This window comes from Cantharellus anzutake, assembly GCF_015039405.1.
Source record: "Cantharellus anzutake strain C23 chromosome Unknown EI90scaffold_17, whole genome shotgun sequence".
In the NCBI taxonomy this organism is placed as follows: domain Eukaryota; kingdom Fungi; phylum Basidiomycota; class Agaricomycetes; order Cantharellales; family Hydnaceae; genus Cantharellus; species Cantharellus anzutake.
Window position 1 is genome coordinate 16,273 of NW_024066967.1, and position 26,207 is coordinate 42,479.

The following is a 26,207-nucleotide window of genomic DNA, read 5'->3' on the forward strand; positions in this document are numbered from 1 at the left end:
GGTCTTACCCCTCTGAAATCCTTGGGTGCCTTTTACCCAGTATAACTGAGGGAGGGTAGGCGGGCATATATTGCAGGTTTTGCATGTGCAGGCGTTGTGGCGAATTCAGAAATTGAATAAGTTCAACGGACACTCTACAAAGTTTCCTCGCATATTAATAGGGTGATAGACCTGTCTTTGCTAATTCCTGTGCACCACAAATGTGCTTGAGATGAGGCTGGGGTGAAAGTTGGGACAAGTGAATTCGGTGGGTTTTGTTGTCCATTGTTGATATCGGGTCTCCTCGCGAAAATTCATCCTTGCCGCAAACGCCAACTATTTTGCGACGACCATGACGGCCCCGACGCATATCCTTTTCGAATCCTCTAGTGGATATGCGCTCTTCTCGTCAAGGAAAGTTGAAGAGATTGGGTCCAAGGCATGACTTGTCTTTTGTTTCTTTCAAACTTGCTTATATGCGCTCCGCACTCTAGCATGCAGATGTCCAAAACTCCATTCGGGATGCCTTCAAGTTCGGGAAGATGGTCGAGCTACGGTCTTTCGCGCCTTTCAAAACGGCTGCTCACGCATTAGAAAATGCTAATGACATTTCAGAAGGTTCGCTTATTTTGGCAGTTTTATTCATGAAATGCCACTGACTAGTGCTTGGAAATCGGGGTTATTTCTAGGCATTGTGAATGACTACTTGAAGGAACTTCTTGAACTCAATCTTTTGAAGTCGAAATCAAATGAGCCCATAGTCTTGGGCGTTTCTGATAAAAACCTTGCTTCGTCACTCAGTGCTACTCTCGGCATCAACTGCGATACATCCCCCCGTTCTCTTGAGCTCATTCGAGGCATACGTCTTCACGCAGAAAGACTTCTCCGGGGTTTGCAAGCGGGAGACCTCGCAAAAGCTCAGCTGGGTCTTGGTCACGCCTATTCGCGGGGGAAAGTCAAGTTCAACGTCCACCGTGCCGACAATATGATCATCCAAGCTATCTCGCTTCTTGACCAGCTCGACAAAGACGTCAACACGTTTCATATGCGTATCAGGGAATGGTATGGATATACCTTCCCTGAACTTGCCAAGATTGTGCCCGACAGCTTGTCGTATGCTCGTGCCGTCCGCTTCATCGGGTCCAAGTCGACATTAAATGAGTCGAAGCTTGATGATTTGACGGACATTCTTGGGGGCGACGCGACATTGGCCAAGAACATTTTGGATGCTGCCCGCACAAGCATGGGGTCAGACTTGAACGAGATTGACGCCATCAACATCAATCATTTCGCGGAGCGGACTATTGGCCTTGCGGAGTACCGTCATGGGTTGGTCGTTTACTTGTCCGAGAAGATGCACGCTGTTGCACCAAGCTTGTCGGCTCTTCTTGGCGAGCGGCTTGGGGCGCGTTTGATTTCGCATGCTGGCTCGCTGACCAACTTGAGCAAGTACCCGGCGAGTACAGTTCAGATTCTTGGGGCAGAAAAGGCACTCTTCCGTGCCTTGAAGACTAAAGGCAAAACTCCCAAGGTTCGCCATTAAATTTTTTTGAAGGGTAGATTCACTTAGATATCTCTATTCATTTCAGTTTGGTCTTCTTTATCACTCTCCTTTCATCTCTCGAGCCAAGGCCAATCACAAGGGTCGCATCTCCCGCTTACTTGCGAACAAGTGTTCGATAGCATCTCGTATCGACTGCTTCTCTGAGAAGCCGACAATTAAGTTCGGTGACGCTCTCCGGCAACAAGTTGAGGAGCGTCTCCAGTTCTACGAGGTCAGTGACAGACACAATTCTTGTTCCCTCCACTTTCCGCTAATGATGCTATGCTTAGTCTGGGGTACCACCGTCAAAGAACTCAGATGTGATGCAGCAGGTGCTGAAAGAAATTGGTGAGGATGAGGAAAGTGACACGGAGATGGCCGAACCAGAACCTCCAAAGGTAAATGGGAAAGGAAAAAAGGGAAAGGAGAAGGCTGAGAAGAAAAAGAAAAAGCGGGATAGCGATGGTCATGAGAGACCCGAGAAGAAAAGGGGCAAGGAGGGTTCTGAGAAGAAGGATGAGGAGAGTCCTGTGAAGAAGCGGAAACGCGAAGAGGTTGAGGAAGAAAATGAGCCGTCACCGAAAAAATTGTCAAAGGACGAGAAAAAGGCCGCCAAACGGGCCGAAAAGGCAGCAGCCAATGCGGAGGTGTGTTATCCATTTGACAAATTGTTTGCAATACATGACTGACGTTGGTGTATACAGCCATCTCCTGAAAAGAAGAAGCACAAAAAAGATAAGGATCGGGAGCGGGAGTCAAAGAAGCGACGAAAGAGCGAAACTGCATAACTTTTTTTCACCCGGTTTGCTGTCTTTGTTTAGCTCTTGGCTTTTGCTGTATATTGCATATTATTGTGCTTCCTCTTTTAATCATGAAGATGCTTGCTTTTGACGATGGAATGCAATTGTGCAACTGGATGATGATGACAGCCATTCCATCCCCGTGGCAGCGGGGCTATCCGTTCGATCCACCGTGGCATAGGGAAGGATCGTTAGGAGCCGCTGGTTGATGTAACTGGGGGTGCATTCGACATCGACCCCTGAGTGACAAGCTTATGGCGGGACTGACTCAGTATCCGTTCCGATCATTTTCAGCCCGGGACCAACCGGTTACCTTGTCGCCCTACGTGTCTCAACATAGGTAGGTTCGAGGTATTGTCCATCCTTACCAGGCTTATACTTCTATCCGGGAACGCATCGTCCGTCGTACGACTGGCGAAGGCTCAATGCACGAAGACAGCCCGAAGATCTATAAGTCTCACCTTCGCTACGAGGACGTGCCTGTAAATAGTGCCTATCAGCTCCTGTTCGAACACCCCACCATCGATGTGCCTGATTCACACACCGTGTACATCGATGCTCTGACTGGAGTCTCAAGGACTCGTGGCCAGCATATTGTCCGATCTAAGAGGCTTGCTACTGCGCTGGTGACTAGTCCTTCCAAAGGTGGCTTGGGATTGACTAGAAATGAGAGGGTTGGCATCCTTGCTGAGAACTGCATGGTGAGCCACAATTACAATAACTAGTTGTACCATAATCCTAATTGGGCCTTTCCCTCCTCCCATAGGATTACAGTGTTATTGTTCACGCGTGTCTCTATGCTGGCATCCCCTTTGTCATGCTGAACATCAATGCGACAATGGATGAGCTCGTTCACGCCGTCGATTTGGTCACTCCGTCCCGGGTGTTTATCACCAAATCTCTTCTTGGACGCCACATTAAATCTTTGAAGTCCACAATGACATTTTCTGGAGTTGCATTCTCCAGTAGTGGGCTCGGAGGGCCCGACCAGATCGTTGAGTTGAAGGATGGACGAGATTTGGATGCTTTGCTTGTCGATACAATCTCCATGCAGACTCTACTAATGTGCAATGTAAAGAGAAACGATATAGCGGTAGGCGAAACAAATGCGATGATGATGTGAATATGCTGATGTAGAGAAGTATATGATTTTTTCGAGTGGCACCACCGGGATGCCAAAGGCGGTAATGATTAGTCATGGGAATGTGTACGTCCACTCTTGTAGCCTGTTTCTAGTCCTAATAACATATCGCAGGATGTCTTCCATGCTGCAGGGTAGGGCCGCAATGCAAGTCGTGTTGAAAGCCCTGGGGATATCGTCCCCGCAAGGGGTTCCATGCCTGGCCACTCTACCAATGTATCACACATACGGATTTTTCAGCACCTGCTTGAGGTATTTGAGCTTTGCTCATTGTGAGCAACCACGAAGGGAATGCTTATTATGTTATTGACAGTAACCACGCTACAGTCAACACCTACGTCATCCTCCCTCGCTGGGAGGTCGGGGAGGCTCTGCGAGCCATAGAAAAGTCAGGAAAATCCCTTACCTCAGTAGCTGTCTATTTGACCCAGTCAGTAGGTATAAGATTCAGACAGCCCTACTGGTTCCGACAATGATACGGCAGTTGGTAAATGCACTGCTGTTGAAAGAGAACGACTCAAGCTCCCTCCGGGGTGCTTTAGGAACCCTCACAAGTGTGGTTTCAGCTTCTGCGGCTTTGTCGCCCGAGCTAGTGAAAGAGTTTTACAAGATCCTAGAGAGGCCGTCAAATGAGCATATCGCCACGAACGTCTCTGTAGGTTCGGTAAGTGTGGAACACTCGCCCTCGAGCCCTTGCCTACTCAACCTGTTCTTTGTTAACAGTATTTTGGAGCATCCGAAGCGGTAAGACACCGACATTGCCGGATTCATTCCCCCCCTCATTATACTCAACAGACAGTTTCAATTGCTTCGCCAGCATTCAGAGCCCCAAAGTTGGCACCGCCTGGGTTCTTGACCACAAGTGCATTGACTCTTGTTGCGAACACAGAGGCTGTCCTCCGTCATGATAGTGATGGTCCCGGGCGATCGAGTGAACAGTTACCACGAGGATTCTCTGTTGGGGAGTTATGTATCCGGGGGCCGAACATCGCTCTTGGGTACTGGAACAACAAGTTCGCTACGCAGGAGACGTTTCGAGTGACAGTGCCTGGTGTCGAAGGGAATGACTGGCTCCGAACCGGTGATCTGGTGAGCGGCTGCAGTATTTCAGGCCTGCTTTTTTGTCCTTCCACTCACTTGATCTGCCAAAGTTCATTGCGGACCAAGATGGTAGTTTGTGGTTCGTTGAAAGGATCAAGGTCTGTCTTTAGATGTCTCCCTCTGAACATCATACCAATATCCCATCCACTTCCACCTAGGACGTCATGAAGATATCAGGATCACAAGTTTCTCCCCAAGAAATTGAGGAAACTATACTAAAGCATTGCCGGGAGATTGTAAATGATGTTTGTGTCATTGGGGTCAACCCAGCCTCTGTTTTAGCGGCATCACTGGCAAACGGTCCACTTGAGCATGCAGAGAGAGTCAAGAGGTCAGCTGCGGCTGAGGAATTGGTTCCGCGTGCCTGGGTCGTACCTTCTCTCAAAGGGAGGGCCATTGGCAAGGAGAAGTGTGCACAGGTTATCGATTCTGTGGTTCGTGAACGCCTAAGCAAGATTAAATGGATAGTGGGCGGGATAGAGTTCATCAGTGAGGTGAGTGGCGTAAGTGCATGATCCCACAGAGAACTGGCTCAGGATGTTATGTTTAGGTGCCTAAGAATAGTGTCGGAAAGACGATGCGGCGTCCTCTGCGAACCCAGTTCGAGGCCCAATATCCTCCTAAGGCAGCTCGCCTCTGAGGTATTCTCACGTGCTCCTTGCTGGGGTCCTGCCTTGGAGGAATTGTTAATTTCGTTCGATACGTTATGTAGTGGATGTTATGGCAGTGATGAATTCCCCTCGATCGCTGATTGAAAATGGCTTTGCAAGTATACGTACTTTTGCAACCAGATGTTGAGGTCTGTTTGCAGCCGGACCGGCCGAAGTGATCACTTGTCGCGGCGCAGCATCGACAAGGGCTCCTTAGCTACGAACGTACATCGCAAGGGCTATACATAGAGTCGAGAAGGCATAGAGGCTGGTTCTACCTGACATATCGTGCATTGAACGAGGAAGTACCTGACCTGTCGCTCCTAGCCGCGTCGTACATTCCGAATATGGCAGAGAAAGCTGATGGCATGTTACTGGGGGTGGGCAACCCAGGTTAGTTCCGTGTCCCGATTATGTAATCAGAATCGTCTCAAACATGAGCCCCGAAACAACTTCCTCATAACTCACATCCTCACTCTCCCAAACCTCATATGAGATTATTTAAGCAAAGTATACATCGTGTACTATAGTTTTGAGACTTGATCGGAAAGATCGGTGGTAAATAAGATGTGAAAGTAAGGGATCGGATTATGATACCTCCAGTGAGTGTATTCCTGTGATTCTGTCTACTGCGTATTATAGCGCTCTATTATATGTTGAAGCAGTGTCCTCCTATCACTGACGCGCATCTTCTTGACAGTTGTTCGATTCGGAATTGATGCATCATCTGGTGCGAGCCACCGGTGTTTATTGATCTGCTCAATCATAGCTTCACCTGTCATCTTCGCGACCTCCGTGATATCCAGTTGAAGTTGAGTCCCTTCCATCTTCCTGTTCTCTGCATCTTTCTTGCTTGCGCGATCTATTTGAGCTTGACGAGCCTTTGCAATCCTTGCCTCCTCCGCTTTAATCAGTTGTACCCGTTGGTTTGATTCTAGCTTGAGTTTGTCGCGCCTTCGAGCTTCCGCCCTGACATATGCATGGTGAGCCTCAGTGAAGTGTGCCTTGATGAAGGCTTCAGTGTTATTTCGACTGTACATCATTATTGCATTGAAGCGGTGCTTGCTGAGGGACGGAAACCGTCGTGCCCAAACCCGCCAAGTGCCCAACATGCCTTCATTAGCATCATTGGTTGTTGGCGTGAAAGCGTCTTCCCTCTCTGCTGGGGTGAGGGATGCAATGGTTCCATCACTTGCGAACTCGGAGGTGAAGTTTGCCCACTTGTTTAAGGCTCCACAACAGAACTCGATCAGCATTTTACGAAGGTGTGGAAGGCATCCCCTCTTTTGCTCCTTCTTGAGTGCCTCAAACACTAATGGTTCGTGCCATATTCCTCTCATCAGGTGCCCCTTGTTCCCGTGCGTCGTTGTGTCAAGGAGTAAGTCCGGATTTGCGATTAAGCATTCCAGGTGCATCTTAAGTTGATCATGGAATGGTCCCATGTCTAACATATTTTGCGAGAGATAATCATCACATCGCATGGTCTCCATATATGGGATAGAGACTGCTAGACCAAAAAGTGCGAGGACAGCAAGCTCGGTCACTGTTGGCGCGTCCTGGAGACCTTTATAACAGTTCTCCTCTAGGTTTGTGAACCCTGGCTGATGTTTCCTATCTCTCCAGCTCTCCAAGAACTCGATATACTCGTCGCGCAGAATGAGCAACTCAATGGCTGCATATAGATGTGAGGCAAATCGGGTATTGCTGGTATCGGCAAAGCAACGGACACGCCCATGCTTCTCATGGAACCAATTCCAGTGTGCATCCTGACAACCCTTTTTATCGTCCTTGTGGTTGAATAGTGATCCACACAAGGATGTAAGTTTGATAGCCCCTGCTTCGGTCAAGGGTTCGTCGGCTTTTTTGGCATTTGTGAGGCCTGATTTGGTAAGCTCTTCCCGCGCGGCCTTTGCAACACCTAGTAAGGGAATTGGACCCGGCATACCAACATTTCTGATCTGAGACCACGCATCAGCCATAGCCTTGGCTCCAGCTTTGACAGTATTAAGATCTTTGTGCATCGCGCATCCACACCAGACAACAGTATCTATTGGGCGCTTCAGCTCTGGTGGTAGTTGCTGGTAAATAGCTTCTCCGAGTGTGCAGAGCCGTTCCAATGTGTGTGCATGGAAATGCTTTGTCTGTTCCTGATCGGTAAGTGTCAACCACGCTTGTACACCTTCGGGCTTGCCGATTAGGCTTGCAATAGTTTGATGGTTAAAATCCTCGCGAGACTTGTCACTCATGGTTTCGCAGTGCTGAATGCCAAGGAAAATCATCCATTCTTCACGTCTCCACTCCATTGTGAGACGAAAAAGTTTTTTCTGATCCTCAGCATGATCGGAATTCATCCCTTTTAGGTTCATAACCGCACTTCTAACCCCCAGATTTGGATTGAAATCGGCAAGTATGGGGCTTTTCGAGGCAGTACCAAAGAAAGAATGCATTGACTGCTTTATATTCTCCAGCTGATCTGCACTGCAGTGAGACGGCATTGCACGAACCCCCCAGGTTCTGACTTGCCGAGTTTCCCCAGGCTCGGCGTCTGAATATGTAGGGAACATTCCAGTAACATGGACGGACTCGTAGTTCACGTGTTTGTGTGTAGTTCCATCTGAGCTTAATGTGTAACCTTCGTGTTATTATTAGGCATCAGTCTGCTGTCAGTAAGCTAGTATAATCACCTGCTGTATTCTGCATCTCGACTCCAATCTGCATTTCAGCAGCAATTCCCCCTTCCCAAGCTGCCCGAGATGCCGATCTACGACTCGGCAACTTGTCGATCTCAATTCCAAATGTTTTGGCACAGGCTCTAATGACACCAGCCACCTTCGATGATGGGATCCCTTCTGCTAGCAGTTTGCGCATCAGAATGCGTGCACTGTTTGAATAGGCACCTTTTGCCTTAAGAGAAAGTCGTTTGGCTGCTTTCTGTGCAGCATAATGTCGCTTTTGAGATGCCCTCAGGCTCCCTTTCAGCTTCCCTTGATACCCCCTTACATCTCTCCTTGCTTTTCTCCACTTGGCTGAGTACCGGCCCACCTGCGTTTCAAGAACAATGGTCCGCGATTCCAGGATCATTATTTCTGTGGTTGCTTTCTTTATCTGGGTATCCTTTATTGAGAGTAGAGCCAATGAGTCACTGAGCTTCCCATTAGCGGTATTGTTGGCATTTTTGGATCGTGTGCAACGTTGCCGAAGGGTGTGAATGGTTTGTTTGAACTTGGTGCCTCTTTCTGAAAGTGAGTTGAGCTTGGAAAGCAGCCCATTGACTTGACGCCTTAGTCCGCCAATCTGTTGCCGGGGGTTTGAGATCTTTGATTCAATGGAAGGCTGGGGAGATGGAGAGCGGGAGGATTGGGATGGTGTTCTAGCATATGGTGAACTTGAGCGAGAATTACGACGTCCATCACTACGGGGTGGTGGAGCAAGGAGAAAGCTATCCTGTTCTGAGCTAGTATGACCCCAGCGTGCAAGACGGGCATGATAGAGTGCATTGGATTGGGCTTGAGTCTTTATTCCCATCTAATGTATTGAGCCTTGTGAGAAAGCAGACCAATATAAGCTAAGTAGGGAAGCCGGTACTTGTGTCAGTGCTAAGTACAGGTCAGATTCCAGGAACACAAGTCAAGATCAAGTGTCGAGGGAGCAGGTGGGCGGTGTTTGCCCCGACGCATCAGGGTGAAATTACAAATAAACCATAACAAAATTTTCCGTTTGTACTTTCTCTCTCCAGGATTGTCTAGAGAACTTATAAACCGGGGATATGGAGCAGATAGTGTATTTATACAAAATGGACAGAGGAATTTCGATGTAACTTCCTACAAACGAAGATATGGGTAAAATAGACTCATTTTCTCGATCACAACAAAGCCATTTTTGATTTTCTCAAAAATTCCTCTGTCCGATCTTTAGTTTAGGTTGTTCTGATTGATGTTTACTAATGAAGTTCCTCTTCATTTGTTGTGTGTGTTGAGAAAGTACATGAGACATTTATGGCACACTCGGCTACTACATTGGGCTTACATAATCAGGACACGGAACTAACCTGGGTTGCCCACCCCCAATGTTACCTTGCTTGCAAGGTCACTTCCAAACCCACAATTGCGTGGGAAAAAATGTGTTTATATTACATTTACTTCTCATGTGATTCCCAATAGCATGTGACCATTCAACGAAATTATGTATCATTGTGTTATGGTCGTCCCCCCTCGCCATCATCGTACCTGAAGTTCTCGGGTGTTTAGTGCATCGGTATAACTCAGTTAAGTATTAACCCGCGCCCGATGCCCTCGCTGCTTCCCAAGTAGTATTTGCCGGCATGTTCAACTTTTCGAAGCATATGTACTTGAGTCCGCCCGCTTCAAGGCTTCGTCCACAGGTCATGTACCAGCCATGGGCTGACAATAATGGAAGACAACCCCGGTACTCACTTCACAAATGGCAACATCGACCCTCACTTTACAAATGAGGACTTCGTGACTGCAAGTTCTCTGTCTTTGTCGGGCACCATAGTGCACTTGAGCGACATCCAACCCAAGTGGGCAAGATGGTGGGTAACGAAGCGAAACTCTCGGCCCCCCACCACTTTGCCGCGAGTTCCATTTGCGATGTTCAGATTATTGTTTAGGTTTGATGTCACCAGCATGTCACTTGATAGGCACTGAGAAGAGGACAACATACTCCGCACGTGTGGAGGAGATCATAGTGTTTAGAGACCCAGCTCCCCTCAGTAACCGTGTAGAAGGTGGCTCGCCTTCCAAACGACACTTCTCTGGACCACTTTCTCTCTGGTTAAGTACCGAAGGCAGGAGTAAGGGACGGTGCGTTCCCCTCTGCCAACCCTTTATACTTTTTATCGTTTCAGACCATCCTCGATTCAACTCATAGTGCTCATTATGTCTGTTAACTACAAAGAAAATGTCAACTGAGTGGGTGCTTGACGGATGGAGTGTCAAGGAATTAAATGACTAAAGCCAACTCCAATAACTGGCTCGTGGTCAGCATTGAGCAATGATGTGCAAGCAAGGTCATGGTTGCGAAGCAACCTTTCTAGTAAAGCAAGCGATTTGGATGAATGTCCGTGCGGGTCATGTGATCTTCCAAAAGAAAAGGCAGCAAATAAATGATGCACCCAAATCGGACGCGCGGATTTTTTTTTTGGCTTGCTCTAATATCCTGAGATTATCATATTACTAGCGGCCAGAAGCCCCCAGAGCTCTTTTAAAGCCGGTAGGCCCCTGTAAGCTTTCCTTGTCCTCGCTTCATCCTCACCACCTTTTTTTAAAAGATGAGTAGTCCGAGGGTTTACCGGTCGCCTTTGCGCTACGAAGATCACAATGTGGACAACATGTATCAATTGTTATTTGATAGTTCTCCCGTGATAAGTGTCCCTGACTCACAGATCGTGTACATCCATGCCCACACAAGCACCTCTCGGACACGCGGTCAGCATATCGATCGAGTCAAGAGGCTTGCCACTGCACTCGTAGGCAGGCAGGCCGACGGAGGATTGGGACTGACTAGGAATGAACGAGTCTGTATACTCTCCGAAAACCACATGGTAAGCAGGTTGAGTTTGCGCGAGGCGATACCGAACGGCACTTGCGCCCAGCCGATCATCGCTTTTGACTTTATTTTCATAAGATTTCAACATTATTGCCCATGCTTGCTTCTATTCTGGCATCCCCTGCGTTCTGATGAATATCCATGCGACAAAGGAAGAGCTTGTCCATGCGATCGACTCCACACCATCTCGGATTTTCATATCCGGACAGACTCTCACCAGTCATATAGAGTCTCTCAGGTACACCAGGACCTTTGCTAGAATCAGAAGCACCGTTAGGGATGGCAAGTCATTGAGAGGAATAGTTGACCTAAATGGTGGACGAGATTTGGATACTTTGCTCGCTGATACAAGGGATATGGATACTTCGCCCATGTGCAAGGTTAAGAGAAGCGATCTAGCCGTGAGCGAAGCACTATTGTGGATCTGAAGTGGTGCTGACGTAGCACCAGTGCATGCTTTTCTCTAGTGGTACTAGCGGGATGCCAAAGGCCGTCATGATTTCCCATGGTAACTTGTTGGTTCCATTCGTGCATCACTTTTGGAGCCTTGTTTAAAGTGAAAGTTACAGTATCTCGGCTATCTTTCAGGCTTCCGCTCATGTGCGAGCGTTGCTCAAGAGTGCGGGTGTGCCCCTACCACAGCAAATGATGAGGTTGACTACGATTCCGATGTATCACACGCAAGGTTTCTTCACCAGTTGTTTGAGGTACGATTTAATATCTCATAAAAGCTGGGATGGAATCAATCTGTTTGGCGATAGGAACCACTGTGTAGTTAACACCTGTGTGATCCTTCCGCGGTGGGAGGTCGAGGCGGCTCTAAAAGCTATACAAAAGTGGGTGAAGCTACAGCTCTGCTACATATTTAATACGCGGTACTTAGGTACAAAATCCAAGCGGCTTCGCTAGTACCAACGATGATCAGGCAGTTGGTTAACTCACCATTGTTAAAAGGGGTCGAACCAAATATTTTTCGGGAAGCCCTTCGGAACATGCCCGGAATTACCTCAGCTTCTGCTGCTCTGTCGCCACAACTCTTGGCACAATTGCAGGAGGTCTCATGCGAGTGATACTCACGTCACAGGTCTACCTCCAGTTAAATCTGTCAGTCTCCTCCACTGCAACTCTTGGCGTTCTCGTATTGATAGAGCTCCAACAAGTTCTTCGGGGCTACGGAAGCTGTAGGTGATTTGCATTGACTTCGGTTCCACCAACATATTCATCCTTGGGGTACAGACGATTGCAATTGCTGGCCCGTCGCTCACGCCTCCAAAATTAGCTCCACCGGGATTGTGCCATGGTACTAGGAGCTAATATGGAGGCCACTCTTTATCAAGACGATGTCAAATCAGAGTCCGATGGGCACGGTGGCCTACCGGAGGGGTTCTCGATCGGAGAGTTGTACCTTCGTGGACCGAATGTGGCCTTGGGGTATTGGATGAACGAGACTGCAACGAGGGACACCTTTGGTGTCAGTGTACCTGGCGCTGAGGGAAGTGATTGGCTTAGAACTGGTGACTGTGTGAGCCTTGACTCATCAATTGGGCCAATGCATATACCCAATGACTCCCCTTTCGATATAACAAGTTTATCGCCGATCAGGATGGGAACCTGTGGTTCGTGGATCGACTCAAGGTTTGTTATGAATCCTTTAATTTTTTTCCTCATGCACGCCTACTCTCTTCACACTAGGATGTCATGAAGATATTAGGAACACAGGTCACTCCCGGCGAAATTGAAGAAGCTATTCATAGACGTTGCCAGAAGTTCGTCAGCGAAGTTTCAGTCGCAGGAGTTAACGCCTCTTCAGTTTTGGCATCCCCTCTGCCACGCCTTACGCATCTGGACAGACTGCGGAGGTTATCTGCTGAGACTGAGGAGCTAGTTCCGCGTGCTTTCGTCGTGTTGTCTGGTGAAGGAAGGCGAATCGGTGAGGAGAAATGCGTAGAGATGATTGATGCTGCTGTGTGTGCGGGGCTAAGTAAACCTAAGTGGTTAGTGGGCGGGATTCAGTTTGTTGATGCAGTGAGTTCTTCATTGCGCTTTCTGAAGGAATGGCGGTGGCATCGATCCCGATCTTATATCTCCCCATGATCCTAGATACCTAAGAATGGCACCGGGAAACCTCTGCGACGCTCACTGAGAAACTTGTTTGAGAGTCGATATCCTCTCAAGCGTACCCGTTTATAGGAATTCTCATTGTCCTTAGTGCTAAGTCCCTGCTTTTATCCCTGCCTAACATAACCCTTGTGTGCTTGCCATATAACTTGATCATCTATCGGAGTGGAATTGGACATTCACGCATCAACGATGGGGGGTTGCCAAAATCACTATCCCACGTCGCTGTTTATGCATATGCTGAGGAGTGAATCCATTTGTGGTGTTCACTCCACATCGAGTCAATGTTCAAGAGCACAGAATGTTGGTGAGGTAGAAACATCACTCCGTAGCTAGAGGGCTTTTGAGAGGTCGCGAACGGCTCTTCTACATTGCTTGATGTCGACTCGGCTTTGTTTCGGTGGGACTAGATTTCTACGTTCATCAGATTAGCGAGGACTTGCAGGAAGGTCATGATATTCACCTTTGGTAAGTCGTGAGCGTGCCTCCCCTGGGTCGGCTGGAGCCGAAGGTCCATATAGTACATTCAGCTTAAGCTGCGCTCCGAGGCCTAAGGCTCTCTGTCGTGCAACCATTCCAAGTGAGTGGAATTCACCTATTGATCAACTTTTCCACCATTGCTTTAGCAGCCTTTCCTTCGGAAAACGCAATGGGAAGCCTCTCCCAGCGGCCTCTGCTCAGCTTGAGGCTGCTTCTGGCAGTTCAACTCAGGATGATGCTCTTCGAGTCGTTCCTGGAGCCAATGCTATATCATATATGATGCCGTGCGCCCCCTCACCTCCTGTAGCTGAAGTGTCTAAAGTCATATGTGCGGGCCTGGCACCACGTTGAATACTTCTCTTCCCTCACATCGTAGCATTGTTTCGTCCGCCGCGGCGATCCTGGCAGTAGGCAGTACTAGCATGCCCCTCACATCTTGTATGGCGTTTCTTCAAGCTTCGTGTTTCCTCCGACACCCGCCATTGAGCATTCAAAGGGCGATGGCGAAGAGTGGCACAGCTTGAATGCTATGCCACGGCTCAATGGATATCGGCCCAGATTTAACATAGACAACATAGATTCCACATCTGATGGACGAAGACCGCTCTCGGCTAACGATTTAACTGTCAACTAGATTCTTGCAGCGGCGCATCAGAGCCACCACTCCATGACATGCACAACATACAAGCTCTCTGAAGACGCATACTTCGCTCAGGTTTGCATGAACCCTTTACAGCTAATCCTTAGAGCCGGCGACAGACATCTTGCTGCCTGCTGGAAAATCAGGGAAGGGTTACGATGGGATATATAAACCCAACCGTGCACCTTGCGTCCGAGTTACAGTAAAGGTCTTGCTTTCCATGACTTCCTGACACATCCAGGTTGGGATCGATGCTACCGTACAGGCACGAATGTTACTGGTCCAGTGGAACAGACACCCATCTTTGACCGCTAATTATCCGTGCCGCGTCGTATGTCTGCACGATCAGCAGGGCCGCAGCCAGTTCACCATGCGTTCCACGGCCGATGCAGTTCAAATCCGAATGGTTGGCCAGATGGCACACCGCATGCCGCTGCGTGTCCTTCATGAGTTGATAGGCGGCCTCGACAAGAAGTGGTTCGGACCCAGGAATAGTAATCATGTTTTCGAGTCCAGGAGTCGCTGTAACGCAGAGCCACATATACCGTTCAACCTGTGCATGGCGTACGTCGCGAGCTGGAACGTCCATGTTGAACTCCGGCGCGAAATGTACGGAGAGGCAGGCCAGGGAATCAGCCGGATTGCCTATCCGCTCATTCGGACCGTTCAGCAGTTTCTGCTTCGCGTAGTCTATAATCATTGATTTGTGTTTGCGTCCCGGTTGCAGCTAAGACCCGAATCTGCTCGAAGTGGTATGAAAGCTGTTCTCTAAAGGGATGACTGGGGTGGACACACAATGGGCGGCCAAGATGGGGAATCCAATTGGTTTCTACCACTCTGTCTATCTTGACAGTGCACTTCAATGTTCAATGCCGAGTATGCAATGTCATCGAAGCTGATTTCGGAAATCGGATTCGGGAGACATTTGTTAGGTTCTGGGGATTTATTGAAGCGCCCTGTTGTCGAAATCAACAGTGAAGATCTTGGATTTGTCGTAGAATTCGACGCAGCTCCATGAACAGGTTCCTATGTTTTGGGTCTCGCGGGCTATCGGTGAGGACATGAGCCTGGTCAAAAGCGGAGGCCTTCGTGAGCCGGGCCTTTGTCCAATTCCAAATCCTTGCGTTCATCTATGAAGCGACAGAGCTTTTCACCTGGCTCTTGTAGGCCCTTGCCTCTGGGGACATGTTCAGCTTCATTTTCATCGCTAACTTGGTTGCTGTTTTCCGCGCGTAAATTATTCGCTTCGCCCGACACTCTCATGGCCAATATTGTGAAAACATTTCAAGGAGCTGGAAACAGGTGTACCGGGAACTCGTATTTCCCAAGATAAGCCCCAAATACATACATATGTATTGCGAAGACTACTGGGGTACCAAAAGAAACAGCAAAGTAAGCAACTAACTATTCATTTTTGATTTTATTTCTTTTTTCCACCGTCTCTCTCTTTCCTTTCTGGCACTGAAATCGTTGGAGATAGGAGTCGGAAAAAAGAACGAACCGCAGCGATCCATTTAGTAGTTTGCGAGTCGATGAGGCATGGCTTGTATATAGGTGACAATGATCGATCGTTTGTCCGTGACTGGCAAATTTTCGCGGTATGAAAGTGCATCCAGGGGCGGACTTTGAGGGCCCACTAAAGAGAGGCTGGTCATAATTGTGTTACTCGGCGTGCAAGTCCAATCTGGTGGTATATAGGAGCGGAGACCTTGGCATATCTATGGAACTTATGAGTTACCACATTGCCAATGCACTGAACTTACCCAAAGGTCTCACATCCAGCCATCGCTTAACAACTGTTGTGCCGTACGTCCTCGATCTCTGCTGCCTTACTCCCATGCTGGGAGCGGCGGGCGGGCGGGTGCGATCTGTGTCTTCGGTATAATAGGACTGAAACCATCCGACGAAACAACTCGATTGTCCATACACATAATACTTCATTCAGGCCACGAGTACGCGTCGCCTGGAACTCTGCTTCTCGTCGCTGAAGCCCTGGCCGCTGGCTGGAAGCTGGCGCGCTAATGCTCAACACTTCCGACAAGCAATTGGCTGAGCCTTTACCAATGAGATCTTCATTCGCAACGTCCTCAATTCAGGGAAGCCCAGAAGTAATGGCACCGATGGGTCCTGTCCACACCCATGCAAGCAGTCCCTTGGCCTGTGCTGGGCAATCGTCCTATGTCACAACGGTTCAACGTCATCATTAAACAAGGAGGGGAGTTGGAGAATCACGAACCACAACGATATCATCGCCACAGGCTAAACTCAAGGCTAAATCTCTACGCTTTTTTGCTAGCTGTTACACTCACTGTCATTCTAAGCGGCTCCTTCTTGCACACCAAGGTTCGCCTAATTTTCCTCAACTCAGCAGCAACCTAGCTCGGAGCTTTCTCCAAGATCCGATGAACACATGGGCGACGCCTCAATGTTAAGCTCCAGGCATCACTGTGCACTGAGGAATCGAGACTGATAGCGCCATTGACATGGCATGAAGGCAAACTCATTGGTGAGCAGGGACGGTCGAATGGTCGACGTGAAACGCGCCGAGGACTATCAGCCAACATCCAACCAGAGACGTGCAACGATGGCATAAAAACGAACCGTGGGGTATGGCGACCTGCCCAGTCGCAGTTCGATCATGCCAACACCCACAAGACAACTTGAAGACCACTTGCGGATGCGCTACACCCGTCACGCCAGCGTCGGGCGTGAGAAGAGAGATGCCGCTAAGGTGAACACAACGTGGCCTAAGCCAGGGGATAGATCAAGTTGGTGATGAATTCGCGGGACATTGTAGATGCATGGGAAGAGACCCGAGCACAAACAGCGACTAAAATCTAGCAGGTCGCGTCGCGTACGTTTTGTCATTTGAGTCTGCAACCAAGTTTTGTGTTGGATAAACAAGCCATGACGACGTGTCGGCACGCGTATCAGTTACTGATATGTTCACCGTTGACTGTGCTCCACATGTAGCGCTTACGTGCGTATTTTTCCTTTATTAGTTTTGTCTCATCATGTTATTAGTCTAGCTACTCATACCGCTGCGCGGTTACAATGTTACAAGTGTGAGATCTTCCCCCGTTGAGTATCCCCACTGAGTGCTACATATGTAACAAGATTTTGGACATCGATTGATCATTCCATTGGCTTGTACAACAAATATAACAATGAAGATAATATGTAAACGGCAGTACATATGACCGACGACCCGCCAAATTGTCCCTCAATCACAAATATAACAATGAAGATAATATACATGTAAACGGTACATGCGACCGACGACCCGCCGAATTGTCCCTCACTCAACGACACACGATCCGAGAAGGTCGAGGGTTTCTTGCATCGTCCAGAGGCCTTCCTGGATGCCGGACAGGATGCTCTTCGAGATGCACTTGAGAACCGTGGACGGTTGCCCCACGATTCGACCTGCAGCCAGATGCGGATCAGTACGATTAGAGCTTCAGCGGACCGAAACCACATACCTCGGTGCCTTCGAGGGGGTCAAAGTTCGGGGGGGGGGGCTTCGCGAGGTCGTAGGCCTTGAGGGTCAGCCTCACCCGCTTGACGACAATGACGTTGTTCGGTGCCTTTGCGAGATGTGTGTCAGACAGCGTCCATACGAAACCATCGCATCCAACCAAAATCGGGCTTACCAAATGTTGGTTCGCCGACCACAAGGTCATGCTCACTTGGTCGTTGTTCACGTCTTGTGTGCGACACGATGACAATGTCATAGTTAGTGATGGTGAGGTCAAAGCTGGTTGCATCCGACTTGAGCGCCGCGCGTAAATTATAGTGTTCAGAACCGAATTCAACGTTTAATTTTGTACTACGTATCCAGCATCATGGAGCATACCAGAATTAGGCAATCAAAGTCAAGCTACCAGATTCAGATTGGAACACGTAACGATTGAAGGGTTGCGGGAGAATTGCGAGTGCTGTGGCGTTCTGCCGCCGAGCAAACCAGAGTGGCTTCTCTGCTAGTTGGGAGTGAAAATTAACATTTTGATATTTCTTGGCGCACGTCACACAGTGTGTCAACCCATGATGGGTTATAATTCCTGCACTACACGAATACAATCGAGTGATTCTTGATTGGATACTTGCAGACTAGATCCGTGCCGGTGGCTCTCGAAGCCGTTGTTCACGGGGAACCCCTTCGATATCTGCTCATGAATCGGGATCGATATCTTTTAAGCCTTTAATGTACTCCAGCGAGCCATTAATGCATGTACGTGCGTCCTGCGCATATATATATATAACATCACCCATCTGCTTAATTCGCTAATCTAACACCCAGGCTCCTTGCTAGTCAGTCAATCTTGGGGTCGGAGGACTCATGGCGGCCAGGAGCCGTAATGAGCCCTAGTTCGCCGACCACAAGGTCGACTGTGCGGTTACTCAGGGGACAACGGGGGTTCAAGTTTAACTATATCAATAGCAAACTCGAGAAACCGGTTCTTCTCACAAAAGATGGTGAAGGACATGCACCTTCTCGACCAACTCAATTATCTCATGGTAGAAAGTTTTTTAATTACGATTCGAAGCATGATATGATTGTTCCGTGGTCGAATAACGCCAACCTCCTATGGTGATCTACGACTAATGATAAGAACGGAAAACCTTCGCCTCTCAGACGTAAACATATCGATACCGTCACAATCCTCGTGCCAAGTTGATCCACCATGCGCGACATGCCAGTTCCGGATGAATTTACGATGCTCGTCAGGCAGGTGACCAGCTTCTTAGTTCTGTCCTTGTCCTTGGAAAGGTGATCGCCATAGTATTCACCGCGTACGAAGAGCTGTGTCCGCATCGGTAGTCTCTGGCTCAGGTTTTAGAAACGCTCCTGGAGAATATGGTAACCAGGGTGCTTGGCGCCAGAAGGCAGAGAGCAAGGTACCATTCGCTACCATACTTCTCAGCAACTCGATAAGTTCTCGCTCGCTCTCGATATAAGCATCGGATTCGGATTCGTTTCTAAGATGTTCTTTTATGTTCGGATCCCCGGCCCTATCGAGAGCGCTGTGGATGATGAACCAGGCAATGCCCAGGTTTTGCTTAATCCAATCGTATCACGTTCAGAACGAAAAACCCGTAAGAGATTTACAACTTGTTGGATAGCCTTCTCTAATGTCGTGACAGTACTCGGGAGCTTGAATGGATGGGGTGCAGATGGATCTCCAAGCACTTGTTGAAGGTTCTGGCTGGAAGACATGATTAGGGAGGGAGATAGTGGCGAGTGTACGCGTGACATCCATCGTAATAGGGTGCAGCGGAGCCAAAAAAAAACGCGTGGCGTCAATAGTAAAATTGACAACCATAATCACTTGTAAAATTATCCATTAGGCACAGAATGTCGTAGTTTAGTCTGTGTGACGAGGATGCAGCGTTGAAAATAGGAGTGTATGAACAACTTTTCTGATGCCAACCCAGCCTGTGACGTGAGACAGGATTTCCACTTCCGTGCGCGGAAGGTTCCTCGTTCAGAGACTCAGCTGCAAATATCCTTGACGCAGGACTGCGAGACCGCACTCCCTTTTACACCGCTACCTCGGTTCGTCGTCTCAGTGCATTTTTTTTCGATGCAAAAGCGAGGCAACAACGAACGGGAAGTCTTGGCATAGAAGCAAGTATGATATCAAGCTAGGGCTCAAAGCAAAGAGATACCTTAGTTCGAAGATGTTGCAATAACGCCTTTGCATTCACCGATATTCCCAATTGCACAGCGGGAAAAAGTTCTGCGCTCAGGGAAAGCACTCGATACACTCCAGGGTGAAGGCCATCTGTGACAAAAGGAGAATCGCGTGGCCACCAGATATGAACGCTTCGCACGCACTGCTGCTCAAACTCAAAGACGACGACCAAAAGGAGCGTCCCACTTCCTGACCACACTGACAGCTGGGGAGGTCATACGAGCGGCTGACTCCGTAGCATCAATCATGTGAATATACTCACGTGGTTTAAACCCTTGTTGAGCCGCAATCGCTGCGATCGTTCGCGCCTGTTAGCTACCTGATATCCACCTCACATCCATCCTCTTTAATCCCTAATCATGGTGAGTAGAGCTGCCCTTGAACTCTTTTCCACTCCCAATCTTTCACTTACTGTGTTCTACATCTCAAACTTCTGCGATCTTCCGCACCCTGATCGTCGTGATCGCGATCCGCGCACTTCCCCAGTCTTCTGGAGTAGGGGTCAATGATAATTGCTTGACCGAATTCCAAGTCATCAAGCTCGGAAAGAAGTACAGATATGTCATCTACAAACTCAGCGCCGACAACAAGGAGATTGTTGTTGACAAGACTGGGCCTATTGACTCAACCTACGATTCCTTCACGGCCGAGCTACCCGAAGCCGAGCCACGATGGGTTGTCTATGATTTTGAGTACAAACTGGACGAGGGTGGTCAGCGGAACAAATTGACTTTTATTTCTTGGTGGGTTCTTGTTTTTGTTCGACAAGCCGGAAAATGGAATAAGCGCGCTCGAAAGGTCCCCCGATGACGCAAAGATTAGGCCGAAGATGCTTTATGCGTCTTCGAGAGATGCTTTGCGCCGAAGGCTTGACGGTATTGCGCTTGAAATACAAGGAACTGCTTTCGACGAGGTTTCATACGAAGCCAGTAAGCAATAACGTAGTTTCTATTTCAAAGGGCTTTTTTCGCTTATCACGCATGCGTAGTTCTGGATAAGGCTAAGCGGAGTGCTAGATGAACTTCTATGCTCGAGCTTCGTAGGGGCGCTGGTGTAGATCGAGCTATGCCTGTGCCTTCCTAAATACCAGAGAATATGTATCTCCAAATCTGTGTAAGAAGAAGAGGACGTGATGGACATAATTAATGCCTATTAGTCTCTAGTCTTCAAGGAACTGACATTTGTCCATGCATATTATCTCGGAATGAATTTGAGTTGAATCTCCCCACAAGGCGTCAATGTGCCCACACAAAGCACCAGAGCATCCTTCATGAGCTCTTCGGACATACGAGGATTCCCAACTTGAAAGCGGAAGAACCGAAACCATGGCATGTTTGGCATTGGTTTGGCACCAACCCACAACCAAATCTACAGCAAGGAGGCCTCCAGGATGCAGAAGGGAGCGAGAAGGAAGTTGACCAGAGGGTACATATAACGTAATATTATAAGAGTGTTGATTTTGAACGTTCGAAGGGGGCGGCTTAGTATACTAACGTTAAAATAGTCTAGAGTCCAGGTATAACTTCTGGAAGTAAGACCTGTCATCGAGGTCAGTGCGGATCTCAGCTGAGGCAGTAGTAGACGAACCGAAAGTCGCATCACCCAATGTCTGCAAAATTACGCCAGCTCTTGCCATGGATTTCCTGTTGTGATCGTTGACCCAATCCAAGTGCTTGGCTACGCTTTTTATAAAGGGATTGGCACTGTCACCTAGCGTATAGCTGGCGAAGGACTCTGGCAGCACTCCGACGTCTCGAAAATCAAACATGCAGACCCTTTGGTGTTCATCGAGGGCGAAATTGCTCTCGTCCATGTCGGACTGGGTGAAGATGAGCCGGTCATTGAGAAGATTCATATATGCTGGTCGGTCTCCTGAATGAATATTTTGAAGTGCCTGATTAAGCAGATAATCAGCGCGACCAATTGCGAGGGAAAAGCAAGAGCAGAGATATACCAAGTTCATGTAGTTCTGCAGAGTTTCCGAACTCGAGAAGGATAGCGGCGCCTCGAAGTCCTTGAAGAGTTTATGGCGGGCGCCGCCACCTCCAACTGAGCCGAGTGTGAGGCCAGAGGGGGGAGGGACAGAACAGAGCCATTCTATAGCTGTGGCGACGGCTTGAGGGGAAGTATTGGCAGGCAAAATGGGATCGATGCGCTCGGTGACCAAGTATGCCCACTGTTTCTTAGGGGAAAAGTAGGCTAGGACCTGGGGAATGCGAAGTGCCTCCTGATGGCCATCCGCCATGCTCCAGAGATAACTTTGCGTCTTGTATTCCAACTCCAGATCTGCATGGCCGCCATACTTGATGAACCACGATCCCAGAACTACGCAACGATGGTAGTAGGGGCGAAGGCGATGTTCTTTTTCATGGAGCTCACAGACCTGAATAATTGTCGATTGCTCAGAGGACGAGGGAGGCCGCATGGCGAAGCTCGCTAGAAGAAAAATGAGATGGATATAGGCAGACGACGATAAAGCAGCGAACTCACGAGAGGTGAGAACAGTAATAGGAAAGGGTTACAATGATGAATACTGAGCGGAGTAATAGCGGCAAAGGGAGGAGAGGGAGGAGTGCAAAACTCTCGATCCCAACCCCTTCGGCTTGGTGGCTGTACTGAGGCCAACTTAGACTGGCTTTTAGTCTCACGTGAGTGTGGGAGCCAACCACAATCGGACTGAACGACTGACTCCCCGGACTCACGCAGGTCCGTTGTTCGCCGAGGCTTGCTCAGCCATAGGAACAGGCGTGTCATCACGGTTATGGGAGAAAGTACTTGTGCCATGCCGCAGCAGCGGCCGGGTTCGCGTGCATCCAATTTCTAATCATGCTCCCTCCTAGAGCAGCGCGTGCTTCATTGCGGGGAAGTAGCCGCTATTGCCGGTTTTCCTTAGGCAACTATGGGTCCCAGAATATTGCAAGCGGGCGAGAGCCTTCACGGAGAGCCAGGAGGCTAGAATTGCCAAGAAGTTCATTATGTATTTCCTACCATCTCCATGTTAGTGGTCAACTGTGATTTCCTCTTGTCACGCGTTCTTTATCAATCCAGGCCCATCACACTCGCAGTATCCATGAACAGTCGCCCTAAGTTTAGGGTTATGACCGGAAAAATTGAAATATATCCCTTGATCACTTGCTGCATTGGCAAGACGTTCTTCCACGCTCGCATTCAGAAGATGTCCTCGTCAGCAGCAACTCATTATCAAAGAAATCCCTACATAGTGTCTAGGCCCAAGATCCCATTTCGTTTGCTCCGATGTATAAACCGCGGCTGCGGCCTCGCCTGGTCATGGTCTCCAATCTCGCACAGTTACATTTTTCTCGGCGCTAATGGACAGAAAACAAGGGGTTATGCTGTACAGACCTTGCGACTCACAAGGTAGATTTTCGAATCGCTTCGCCCTGTTCTTGTCGCTCTATTGCACGCCTCCGTTCTATGCACCCACCGTCGTGTACCCAATGTCGCGGTAGTCATCGATAAATGGAAGTGAGGCGTCGTGTCCTACGTAGGTGCGATGACACACCATTCTCACTATCTCATTGCCAAAGGTTCTCACTTTCCGCCGAGTCTATTGTCGAATCTCACACACTCGCGTAGCTTCATCAGGCCCGTTAATTGTATATCGCCACACAGCGGACCGGGAACAAGAAGACGCGCGACTTATGTACGTATTTGGAAACTTCTTTTTCATTTCCAGCTATCACAAGTATACGTTATTGACTAGATGCGTAGTTCCCGTCGTGTAGCACAAGATATGTACAAAGTATGCACCCTCTGACGGTTGTAAACAATCTGCAGAACAATCACCCACTGTCAATGGCAATTGAGAATTTGGAACTGGAATCCATTTGGATGGAAGTCACCTTGTTGAGAACGGTCGGTGCGTGTCCGAAATTTCCAGTTGAAGTTTCAGACACTATTATCCTGGCAATCGAAATTCAGGAGCTTGGTCCACGGATTTTCTGCAGCGTCAGCGCCGATATCGTTAACAATGGTCGGTCAGGAAGGCGGCGTCCTTGATATCGATCTCGTGAGCAACGCAAGAATTACGTAAGTTCGGTATCGCGGATTCTGGCCGCTTGTGCTGCATCAACCCCGTATCCAACTTTCGTTCATCCGCCAGCGCTGATTCTTCCTGTTCAGCGCTCTCATATATGGGCACCGGTGGCTTATTTGCCTACATCGACGAATAGCTCGCTGATTGGAATCTTTTCTTCCTCAACACGCCGAATGCTCCACTTAGAACCTTATGAATAGCACCACTGATATCAACCGATATCTGGCTGTTACAATTCTCGCGCGCCTTCCACATTGTGCCAGGGTCAGCACCCATGGTTATCCGTGCAACATCTATTGCCCATCCATTGCACCTACCATTGGCCAATGCATATTCCTCACGTTATCATGCAGGAGATCTCGGTTCTCTCAGTTCTCGTTTTTCCATAGCCGCGCGTGTCCTCATGCACATGGTCATCGAACGCTGCATCTTTGATTCAGGTATCCGATAACTACACGGAATGAAGCTTCATATTGCACATGCGCAACCTCTTCTAGCGATAGGCCTTCCTGAAAGCACTTAGAATCACACATCCTGCAGTGCATGGCCTACTGAATCGCGAGCTTGGCCGGCCGGGTCTCATTCTGCATGCCTTTGTGTGTCGTGAAGGGTGGATTTATAGCCGAATAGACCGAACTGACTGTCGTGCTCATCGAAAAGTATATGTCACTGCGTATCCGGATGCTCAGAGCAACGGGGTACATTCGCATCATTTTTCCACCTTGGATAAAACTTCCCTTCTTTTCAAACCACAACATAATGTGATTTACCTGAGGGAACGAATTCGTTGAGATACTGGGTTCTTCTCAGTTGAGCACGTTCCATCTTCAGCACCTCCAGGACAACGGCTTTGCTTGCTTACAGTGTCTGAATGACGTACCCGGGCACTGCGTGAATGCCCGCTGGTAGCATGATATCGTTTTCCCGGAATCTTTCTTGTGCCACCTCTGGCTTGCGGCGTGGATGATCCGAGAATCAGCCCTCTCGAACATAAATTATGCTCGGAATCTCTCACATCCCGCAACGTGTGGATGCCGAAACAAAAAAACTTGATGATCGACCGATTTTCTGTTGTGCATCGTTCTGCGTACATTTCTGTGTGGTGAGGCTAGACCTCTAGAATGAATTGCCACCAGCTGCGTTCATTGAAGAGCTAGAGGGTCACTGCGTATCCGGATGATCGAGAGCGGCGGGCAAATGCATTGCGCGTCGTTCTCCCACTCTGGACAACATTCTCACTTCTTTCATATGTATGATATCGAGTAGACGATATGATGTGCCTGAGCTAGCAAATTCACTCAGGCACTGGGTTCCTCTCAGTTGAAGTTAAGAGGTACAGGTGTTCATTTTCAGTCACTCCAGGGCAGTGACTTCGCTCGCAGCGAAAGTCTGTAATGGATAATATAATCCCTGGCACTGCGTGGATGCCTGCCGGCAGCATGCATCGTATCATTACATATCGGAATCTGATGCTTCTAATTGTCATTTTTCCCGGTATGTTAAGACAAATCCGCCAATGTTAAGTGTCATTCAGAACCTTCTGGATTCAAATTTCTATTCAACTCCAACTCTTTGCCAACAATGCATGAGCAACCCTCGTTAATTGCGATGGGTGGGACGGTACGACGAGGTAGCACCTCGAGGAAAGGCCACAACGATCACTGTCAAGTGAGTGCTTGCACCTCGTGTCAGGCCATCTCGCTCGCCTGAGTCCCGGATTCGGCTGCCGTAACCCCTTCCTCTTGCTAGCTCCGTTACTCCATATAGACTGAGGTGCGAATACGAATAGGATCAACCGCAAATTGAGTGATGAAATTATTCTTAGCTCATCATGGGTAAAACGAATCCATCGCCGCTTCTCCTGATCGAACGGGCGTTGGGAGAGATCGGGGAGAACGTGCTGGCGAATCTCAAATCTCCGTTCGAGTACTCGGTGACCTGCAGTGTATATTGGGTCCAGATGTGCAGGGACGACGGGGGTCCCTCGAAAGTACTTTACCTACACAGCTCTTGCTGAATTATAATGGCAGGCAAGAGCTGTCAATAAATTTGTAACCAGAAGTCGGCATTCTTGCGAGTTGATTTTTTGGGGATGGACGCGTAAATTGTTGGGATTTGATAAACTGGAACGTCTGGATTCACATAACATCACCAGCACCAGGGGAATAGCCATTCACCCGGACGATGGAAGATTGAGACTCCTCAGATCAAACTTCTACTTAATTTATTTCCCTGTGTTCGCGCTTAGACAAATGATTTGCCCTCTCTTTAAAAGGGATATTCGATTCATTACAATTCCACTTTTAGCATTATAAAACTCCTACAGTGTGTGCTCTTTGACTTGTACATCGTACACGTGCTTCGCCACCGTTGAATCCAACGGAGCACGAGGAGCATTAGAACTCGAGCATCGCCTGATAGCTTTGAGAAAGTC

The 26,207-nt window shown here is 48.6% G+C and overlaps 9 protein-coding genes across 9 annotated transcripts; 6 read left to right on the forward strand and 3 right to left on the reverse strand.

The window, feature by feature from the left end:
- Nucleotides 1–331: 331 nt before the first annotated feature.
- Nucleotides 332–2,584, forward strand: EI90DRAFT_3280370 (uncharacterized protein; the record flags this gene model as incomplete). The annotated part of the gene is made up of 6 exons (XM_039066759.1): nucleotides 332–397; nucleotides 474–597; nucleotides 669–1,510; nucleotides 1,569–1,754; nucleotides 1,813–2,169; nucleotides 2,227–2,584. 6 exons carry the CDS (start codon nucleotides 332–334, stop codon nucleotides 2,308–2,310), a joined length of 1,659 nt encoding a protein of 552 aa, XP_038917420.1. The 3' UTR covers nucleotides 2,311–2,584.
- On the forward strand, nucleotides 2,535–5,584 carry EI90DRAFT_2994309 (uncharacterized protein). The gene is made up of 12 exons (XM_039056161.1): nucleotides 2,535–2,662; nucleotides 2,743–3,023; nucleotides 3,089–3,415; nucleotides 3,465–3,529; nucleotides 3,578–3,715; nucleotides 3,777–3,851; nucleotides 3,902–4,127; nucleotides 4,187–4,207; nucleotides 4,259–4,552; nucleotides 4,615–4,662; nucleotides 4,723–5,058; nucleotides 5,115–5,584. The coding sequence occupies exons 2-12, from the start codon at nucleotides 2,748–2,750 to the stop codon at nucleotides 5,202–5,204; spliced, it is 1,896 nt and encodes a 631-aa protein (XP_038917421.1). The 5' UTR covers nucleotides 2,535–2,662; nucleotides 2,743–2,747; the 3' UTR covers nucleotides 5,205–5,584.
- Nucleotides 5,585–10,328: 4,744 nt separating this feature from the next.
- On the forward strand, nucleotides 10,329–12,129 carry EI90DRAFT_3051948 (uncharacterized protein). Its single transcript, XM_039059895.1, has 7 exons — nucleotides 10,329–10,446; nucleotides 10,505–10,777; nucleotides 10,860–11,183; nucleotides 11,233–11,297; nucleotides 11,352–11,489; nucleotides 11,544–11,963; nucleotides 12,019–12,129. Exons 2-6 carry the CDS (start codon nucleotides 10,505–10,507, stop codon nucleotides 11,689–11,691), a joined length of 948 nt encoding a protein of 315 aa, XP_038917422.1. The 5' UTR covers nucleotides 10,329–10,446; the 3' UTR covers nucleotides 11,692–11,963; nucleotides 12,019–12,129.
- On the forward strand, nucleotides 12,098–12,876 carry EI90DRAFT_2916606 (uncharacterized protein; the record flags this gene model as incomplete). The annotated part of the gene is made up of 4 exons (XM_039054592.1): nucleotides 12,098–12,304; nucleotides 12,370–12,417; nucleotides 12,475–12,591; nucleotides 12,655–12,876. The coding sequence occupies 4 exons, from the start codon at nucleotides 12,098–12,100 to the stop codon at nucleotides 12,874–12,876; spliced, it is 594 nt and encodes a 197-aa protein (XP_038917423.1).
- A 2,658-nt stretch (nucleotides 12,877–15,534) lies between these two features.
- EI90DRAFT_3015326 (uncharacterized protein) lies at nucleotides 15,535–17,754 on the reverse strand (the record flags this gene model as incomplete). Its single annotated transcript, XM_039056882.1, has 10 exons — nucleotides 15,535–15,656; nucleotides 15,784–15,910; nucleotides 15,957–16,090; nucleotides 16,139–16,196; nucleotides 16,330–16,369; nucleotides 16,622–16,637; nucleotides 16,673–16,767; nucleotides 17,335–17,446; nucleotides 17,490–17,607; nucleotides 17,710–17,754. 10 exons carry the CDS (start codon nucleotides 17,752–17,754, stop codon nucleotides 15,535–15,537), a joined length of 867 nt encoding a protein of 288 aa, XP_038917424.1.
- Nucleotides 17,755–18,807: 1,053 nt separating this feature from the next.
- EI90DRAFT_3121672 (uncharacterized protein) lies at nucleotides 18,808–19,238 on the reverse strand (the record flags this gene model as incomplete). The annotated part of the gene is made up of 2 exons (XM_039063427.1): nucleotides 18,808–19,080; nucleotides 19,131–19,238. 2 exons carry the CDS (start codon nucleotides 19,236–19,238, stop codon nucleotides 18,808–18,810), a joined length of 381 nt encoding a protein of 126 aa, XP_038917425.1.
- An 832-nt stretch (nucleotides 19,239–20,070) lies between these two features.
- EI90DRAFT_2970827 (actin depolymerizing factor) lies at nucleotides 20,071–20,953 on the forward strand. Its single transcript, XM_039055701.1, has 4 exons — nucleotides 20,071–20,078; nucleotides 20,203–20,459; nucleotides 20,515–20,645; nucleotides 20,705–20,953. The coding sequence occupies exons 1-4, from the start codon at nucleotides 20,076–20,078 to the stop codon at nucleotides 20,734–20,736; spliced, it is 423 nt and encodes a 140-aa protein (XP_038917426.1). The 5' UTR covers nucleotides 20,071–20,075; the 3' UTR covers nucleotides 20,737–20,953.
- On the reverse strand, nucleotides 20,766–22,358 carry EI90DRAFT_559774 (uncharacterized protein). Its single transcript, XM_039067796.1, has 4 exons — nucleotides 22,207–22,358; nucleotides 21,671–22,152; nucleotides 21,304–21,610; nucleotides 20,766–21,254 (listed from the first exon to the last, which is right to left on the reverse strand). The coding sequence occupies exons 2-4, from the start codon at nucleotides 22,139–22,141 to the stop codon at nucleotides 21,085–21,087; spliced, it is 948 nt and encodes a 315-aa protein (XP_038917427.1). The 5' UTR covers nucleotides 22,142–22,152; nucleotides 22,207–22,358; the 3' UTR covers nucleotides 20,766–21,084.
- Nucleotides 22,359–22,967: 609 nt separating this feature from the next.
- EI90DRAFT_559834 (uncharacterized protein) lies at nucleotides 22,968–23,882 on the forward strand. The gene is made up of 5 exons (XM_039067797.1): nucleotides 22,968–23,264; nucleotides 23,314–23,380; nucleotides 23,449–23,596; nucleotides 23,659–23,766; nucleotides 23,860–23,882. Exons 1-4 carry the CDS (start codon nucleotides 23,197–23,199, stop codon nucleotides 23,703–23,705), a joined length of 330 nt encoding a protein of 109 aa, XP_038917428.1. The 5' UTR covers nucleotides 22,968–23,196; the 3' UTR covers nucleotides 23,706–23,766; nucleotides 23,860–23,882.
- Nucleotides 23,883–26,207: the final 2,325 nt, after the last annotated feature.

Bases quoted from the DNA above. Each gene is read 5' to 3' on its own strand.
- EI90DRAFT_2970827 (XM_039055701.1), top strand. The intron at 20,460-20,514 runs GTGGGTTCTTGT...CGCGCTCGAAAG, and splicing joins AAATTGACTTTTATTTCTTG to GTCCCCCGATGACGCAAAGA. The intron at 20,646-20,704 runs GTAAGCAATAAC...ACGCATGCGTAG, and splicing joins CGAGGTTTCATACGAAGCCA to TTCTGGATAAGGCTAAGCGG.
- EI90DRAFT_559834 (XM_039067797.1), top strand. From the start codon at position 23,197: ATGGAAGTGAGGCGTCGTGTCCTACGTAGGTGCGATGACACACCATTC. The intron at 23,265-23,313 runs GTTCTCACTTTC...ACACTCGCGTAG, and splicing joins TCACTATCTCATTGCCAAAG to CTTCATCAGGCCCGTTAATT. The intron at 23,381-23,448 runs GTACGTATTTGG...CTAGATGCGTAG, and splicing joins CAAGAAGACGCGCGACTTAT to TTCCCGTCGTGTAGCACAAG.
- EI90DRAFT_3051948 (XM_039059895.1), top strand. From the start codon at position 10,505: ATGAGTAGTCCGAGGGTTTACCGGTCGCCTTTGCGCTACGAAGATCAC. The intron at 10,778-10,859 runs GTAAGCAGGTTG...TTATTTTCATAA, and splicing joins TACTCTCCGAAAACCACATG to GATTTCAACATTATTGCCCA. The intron at 11,298-11,351 runs GTTGGTTCCATT...TGAAAGTTACAG, and splicing joins ATGATTTCCCATGGTAACTT to TATCTCGGCTATCTTTCAGG.
- EI90DRAFT_559774 (XM_039067796.1), bottom strand. From the start codon at position 22,141: ATGCGGCCTCCCTCGTCCTCTGAGCAATCGACAATTATTCAGGTCTGT. The intron at 21,611-21,670 runs GTATATCTCTGC...CTGCTTAATCAG, and splicing joins TGCAGAACTACATGAACTTG to GCACTTCAAAATATTCATTC. The intron at 21,255-21,303 runs GTTCGTCTACTA...CCTCGATGACAG, and splicing joins ATTGGGTGATGCGACTTTCG to GTCTTACTTCCAGAAGTTAT.
- EI90DRAFT_2994309 (XM_039056161.1), top strand. From the start codon at position 2,748: ATGCACGAAGACAGCCCGAAGATCTATAAGTCTCACCTTCGCTACGAG. The intron at 3,416-3,464 runs GTAGGCGAAACA...GATGTAGAGAAG, and splicing joins TAAAGAGAAACGATATAGCG to TATATGATTTTTTCGAGTGG. The intron at 3,716-3,776 runs GTATTTGAGCTT...TGTTATTGACAG, and splicing joins TTTTTCAGCACCTGCTTGAG to TAACCACGCTACAGTCAACA.